Raw genomic sequence first — 5,942 nt, forward strand, 5'->3', positions numbered from 1 at the left:
AACAACAATAATAATAACAATAACAATAATAATAACAATAATAATAATAATAATAAAAACAATACGACAACCGACTGAATTTCAGGAAATGATTGAAAAACAGTGCTGTTGAAGCTCTGTGCTGAAATGATCTAATCAGATGGCCGGTGGTTCCCATAGCTGTGTTTGGAGACCCTTCTGTAGGTCGTGAAACACCAAGTGAGGGGTCTTGAGAAGATCTACACAAATCATTTTAACTCTAAAAAATACCTACTACTTGTGCAACTAGGCTCAATGGGACCATTTTGAAGCAATGTTCTGTCAAATAATTATCAGTATTTTTGCCTTGTGGAGGAGATAAAGTATCTGGGCACCTGATTCATGAGGGATGTTGGGGTGGTGCAGGAGATAGATCTACAGATCTGGGCCTCGTCAGGGGCTTGGAGTAGAGCTGCCCCACCCCATGAGTGGAAAGGGGTCAGTTTAGGTGGTTCAACCATCTGATTAGGTTGCCTAATTTAGATGTTTTGTCCTGGGAAAAATACTGGGGCAGACTCAGAACATGCCAGAGGGATTGTGTATCTTCTCTGGCCTGGGAACGCCTTAAGATCCCCTAGCTGAAAAGTGTTGCTGGGAAGAGGGGTTTCTCCCCTGGACCTGCTGCCTTTGCGACCTGAATATGGGTAAGCTGGGGGAGCTGAACCGGTTGGTAAGCTCCTCTTGTTGTACTATCAGCAGCGGGAATGCACAAGGGGCTGTCTCTGACCTGCTAGGCAATACAGTGAAGCCTCAAGCTCTGTTATCGTCCAGCAAAGACCCCACTGCCCCATTCATTTAATGTTATTTTAAGTGTGGGGTTTTGCACAGATTCTCATAGATTGTTAAGAGCAACTACTGTTAGGATTTCATTTGGCACTTTGGCAACAAAACTCAAAAGTCAGTTTAGCCTACCATTTTAGCCTGCCAAGTCTCTTTAAACCTGATCTGGAAGTTCAGCATTGTTCTGTGGTTTCCCCCAAAACTCTTGAAGACAACATGAAACAGGCCCTCTTTTTGAAATATGGAAATATTACATTTGTTTCTCTAGCAACCCATGCTTCTCTAAAAGGCACAAAGTACTCTGAGTGTATGTTTTTGTCCAAGGGGCACACCAGTGGTTTACCAGAATTTGGGAAGTTGATAAAAATTGCAGTAGTAAATGGGAAAGTGTCGTTCATCATTGCACCATATCATGTGTGGTACTTGGAGCACMTGCGGAGTTATGAGCTTGTGAAAAGGGAACCTTCTGTACTTGACATTGTAGAACCACATGAACTAAATGGATATCAACCTTTGTATCCATACAYAAACRCAGGGAAACTGATTGTGACACCAAAAACCTTCCTACTTCACTAAGGTAGAATTGAACTACTTTGGTTGAGTTTGTGCAAGTCATAAGTTGCATGGCAGTTTGTTGCTTGATTTTTGTTGTCAGCTTATCATTTGTTCTGATGATCTTTCAAAGGACAAGGCTACACTGACAATCATCATCTGTCCTGATTCCTCYGAGCCATGTTTGGAGTCTTGTAGTTCAGGTTTAACATTTTCAGCTTCTTCTCCCATGTCTCCAAGTAGCAGCCAATCATCGTCTTTTACCGACGTTCGCAGCCCTGGCCAGCAGTCTTTCCAKTTCCCACCTTCTCATTTGATGCGGGGCTTAGGCTTAGGCAGGGAAATGATGCTTTTGAATCCTGTGGAAAACTTTTGGCTCTTTCAAAAGATTTAAAACCTGAAATCCTGGAAAAGATGGCAGTGACAATGTTTTCTTTTCAGGCTTACCCTGCGAATGAAGATTTTGAGAGTGCAGCCATTGGTCTCATTGAAAAACATCCTTGCCTCAAGGAACCAGGTTCCACATCAGGATRGTATGGATGGAAGATAAGTCTAAAGTTTAAGATGGGCAATTAYAGGCAGAAGCTAAGAGATGCTGGCTGTCAGGAACTGAAGATAAACTCTGAGAAGTGAGGTCCAGGGGATTTACGAGGAACGAGAAACAAAGTAAAAAAAAAACCAGAAGGTCTGAAACGAACTTCCTTCCTGACCTTCCACAAGGAAGAGATGGTAAAATACTTGAAGATGAGCGAGTGATTATTTCCCAAGAAATGAAAAAAGCAAATCCAAACTTGGCTTCCATTGACAGTGGAATGATTGCCACATTTGCACTGAGAAGGAAGAGATTGTAGAAGAGGAGCCACCTGTAGCAGAAATGAAGACAAGATGGCCTGCCCTTTTTACTGAGAGACAGGTGCGTTTTAGGGTTTTGTCATCTGAATGTCTTGAGTCTTTCAAAGTCATGTCTACAACCTCTCTCTGTCATTGTCTCCCTATAGATTTTCAAGGAACTCACCCATTTGATGTCAGTGGACCTCAATTCTGTTTTGATGGAAACAAAGAAACGAAGTCTTTGCTGGACAGCCTTGACAGGGATGTAAGTATAATTTTGTTTACATGAAAAACTATTTTTAAGGGAAATATTTTTCACAACAGTCGAACTACATTCAGTTACTAGTTGTGATAAATCAGTTGTTTGACTCCTTATACAGAAATACAAAAATAAATTTCTTATCTTTGCAGCCGTCAAACCAAAGAGGRCAGCTGTGTTGCTGGGCCTACCGTGGTGCATAAAAGTGAATCCTTACCTGCTCTTGAAGATGTGTGGGGTAAGAAACATTTCAAATTAAAACATAGGCCTACATGTCAAAAGTTTTAGAACATCCTAATTTTTCTGGTTTTTACTTTGATATTCAAGCAACTCAACTCTAATCAACACATTGAAAGGGTACAAAGGTAAGTGCTGAACTTCCAGTGGTTTAAAAAAAGTGTTAGTGCAACTAGCTAATCATTTGTTACAACTTGATAAAAAAAAGTTCATTTGACTGTCATTGCTGTTGAAAATATAGAAAATTTTATGTTAAATCAACTTAATATAATGTAAAAAAACTTAATAAAATGGGTTGGGGCAACAACATTTTTATTTATCTCAACTGATCATTCTTAGTTTAATGTAATTGCTGAAGACAGTTGAGTCAACTTACATAAAGTTATAGCAACTTCTTTTGATTATGTTAGAACTTGTTCGTCATAGTTGATACAAATTAACTAAGTCAAAGCAACAAGGAAACTAGACTGAGTTAAGCTGAGTCAGCAAATTCTTTTTTACAGTGTATCAGCTGTAGCAGCATCACATGAATTCTGGCATTTTACACATAATCCACCAGGATGCGCCAACACAAAAGTCAGAGACTTCATGAGATTTGGGCCATTTTGTGGGGCAAAAGCAGATTACTTCCTACTCGCGAGCGTCCCCTTTGGTGGGGAAACATTTTTCAGGGAAACAAACTTTTTCAGAACACCGGCAGACAGCAGCCATTACAGACGAACATGTGTTTGTTGTTGTTGTTCCAGGAGCGGCTCGGTCACACGCTAATGTCATTAGTTCGCTATCATTACTAAGGTGCAGGAATACTTTTCCCCCCTTTTTTTTCACATCATGTCACCTGCCTGGATCTGTTATTATCTCGCTCTGAAGCAGGAGGAAAGTCAAAGGTAAGCTCGTTTCAACTGCTTTTTACGACGTGGTTTTATTTCCGGCATTTTGTGAATGAAGCCGATTTTTCAGTTAAAATACATAAGTAAAAATATTTATCCGAGTATAGAACTATCCCCCAACTTTATGGATGATTTTATGGATTTAATTTTACGTATTATACTTGAATAAATACGGTAGATCTGGTTATATTGTTAGGCTAGCCATTAGCCTAGCCTGGAAGAAGACTGGCCATTTTATGCAAAACTCTTTGCTCTGTACGACTGATGTCACAGAGGTGCTAACTGATAAAAATTATTTGATACAAAATTACTTACAAAACCCTTAAACCTCATAAAATAAGAACAGACAAAAACAGCAGTAATCTAATAAAACAAGTATGAAGGCTGACAAGGCTCTGTTAAATGGCTTATTAGTAATGTTTGTATAATCGGTACAGCAGGGGTCACAAGTCTGTGCAGTTTTTATTTTGTGCATCAAAAGATGAGAAGTTTAAGAACCTCTGATTTAAATCAACAGAATCATTTTGACAATGCAATGCCACTGATCTGCGCTCTCAGGTGAACGTCAGCCCTGCAGAATATCGCCAGATTGAACAGAGTCGTCAGCCTGAAACATGAGAAAATGCACGAAACACCCAAAAACAGCATGAAGGGACAGATCTCAGAGGATAACGTGGGCCAAGTCCAGAGATTTTYGGTTAATAAGAAACTTTGCGTGAAAGCAATTTTGGGATCTACCACCTGTGAGGATGACAAAGTGAAACATTCCAAGCAGAAACTGAACAGCACAGTAATTATTCACAAGCAGCTGACGTGATTTGAATCACCAAGTCGGAAGGTCTGCATGCACTAACAGGAAGTTGGCAGAAGAAGGTTTGTGTCTAGGCAGACTGGTCATATTGKAGTGCAGGGACATGAGCAAATCAAAGGTGACAGTGTTTTCATTATATTCATGATTGCAATTACCATTATTATTATTAATATTATTATCATTATTGCTGTTATTAAAAGTGCATTTATTTACCATCTGTGTTTTGTCGTGCTCTCCATCCTTCACCATAGAGATAAGGAGCAGATAACAGAGAAGGGGGAGAAAAACAAAAATGACACAGATAATTTTTTTCACATCGCTACTGTTGGCAGTTCTCAAAATAAAAGCTACATTTCAGTTTTGATGTCTCTGTGATTACACCAGCACCACATAATAAATAAATGCTAGTATACAGATAACAATCATGCAAGTTTTAATTGTCATTACTGCATGTTGCATTGTTGATGAAGTCACAAAGATGTTCAAATTGACAGACAAAAAGGTTTGCATGTATTTTCATCCATTTAGTTTATGTTTCAAATTCATCTAAAATTTCATTAAGCTCAGGATTCTTTTTCCCCATCAGTCCAACAGATTTTTTTTCTTTTTCTTTTGTAGTGTCCTGACTCATTACTTGGGATTYGATGAAAACATCTTTGTCATCTTTCGACATGCTTGGCATTCACTTAGTAGAGTTTCCTCATTCTTCTCAACCAAATATTCAAGCTCTACCAGGCTGGAAGGGGAGTGTCAGTGCTTAAATATCTTCAGGACTTCCAAGAGATTTTCCACTCGGTTCAGGTTCGCATGTTTTACCGTCATAAACAGGTACTAAATACTTTGTAATGCTCCTGCTGCCTTTGGGGTCGTAAACCCAGCAGGCCTCAGTTTCAAACCCAAGGGCAGCAGKGAGGTTGAAGCCACTCCTTTTTGTGCACTGGTTGTTTTGTTGTTCACAAAATGTAGGTCAAAGTCTGAGAATCTGAGCGCCCTGATGAAAGTGTTTGCTCAAGATTACATACTTTTCTGCATGCATCTTCCTCTCTACTCTGAAAAGTATTCCTGTCAGTCTTGCAGCAACACATGACCACCGAAATGTTGCTTAGCACCTGGTTTCCACCATACATGGTGTAAAAACTTTGACTATAAAACCACACCAAAGCATTTGATTGTCACAATGTAAAAATACTTGCTGAAACAATAGTGGGTGTCACAGGACCGTGGGGAATTATTTTGCCTCTTCCATACTTGGCGACCGACAGCCTGCTAGGGACATGTCAGACCAAAGATTCTAGTCCCTGATTAATGAAACTAGTGGGTTAAAGAAAAATAAAAATGCTTTTTGATGCTTCAAAATGTTATCAACTTTAGAATTTTGTACTTTATTGTACATTTGGACAGTTTCAATTATACAAATTTGTTCTTGCTTCTTTACTCAGTTGTAGGACTTAATACAAATTAAAAAAGTTAGGTCTGTGGAAAGTTAACTAACTAACTAACTAACTAACTAACTAACTAACTAACTTACTTACTTACTTACTTACTTACTTACTTACTTACTTAC

The 5,942-nt window shown here is 39.0% G+C and overlaps 1 protein-coding gene across 2 annotated transcripts in view; it reads right to left on the minus strand.

Moving 5' to 3' along the window:
- Positions 1–5,942, minus strand: part of LOC106523434 (glucocorticoid receptor) — a 77,800-nt gene that overhangs the window by 29,646 nt on the left and 42,212 nt on the right. The window contains exon 4 of one of the 2 annotated variants that reach the window (XM_014016849.1): positions 4,592–4,618. The exons of the other annotated variant lie outside the window; for it this stretch is intronic. Coding sequence (XP_013872303.1) covers positions 4,592–4,618 — 27 coding nt within the window. The remainder of the gene's footprint in view (positions 1–4,591; positions 4,619–5,942) is intronic. 2 annotated transcript variants of the gene reach the window in all.

This window comes from Austrofundulus limnaeus, unplaced genomic scaffold, assembly GCF_001266775.1.
Source record: "Austrofundulus limnaeus strain Quisiro unplaced genomic scaffold, Austrofundulus_limnaeus-1.0 Scaffold156, whole genome shotgun sequence".
NCBI classification, from domain to species: domain Eukaryota; kingdom Metazoa; phylum Chordata; class Actinopteri; order Cyprinodontiformes; family Rivulidae; genus Austrofundulus; species Austrofundulus limnaeus.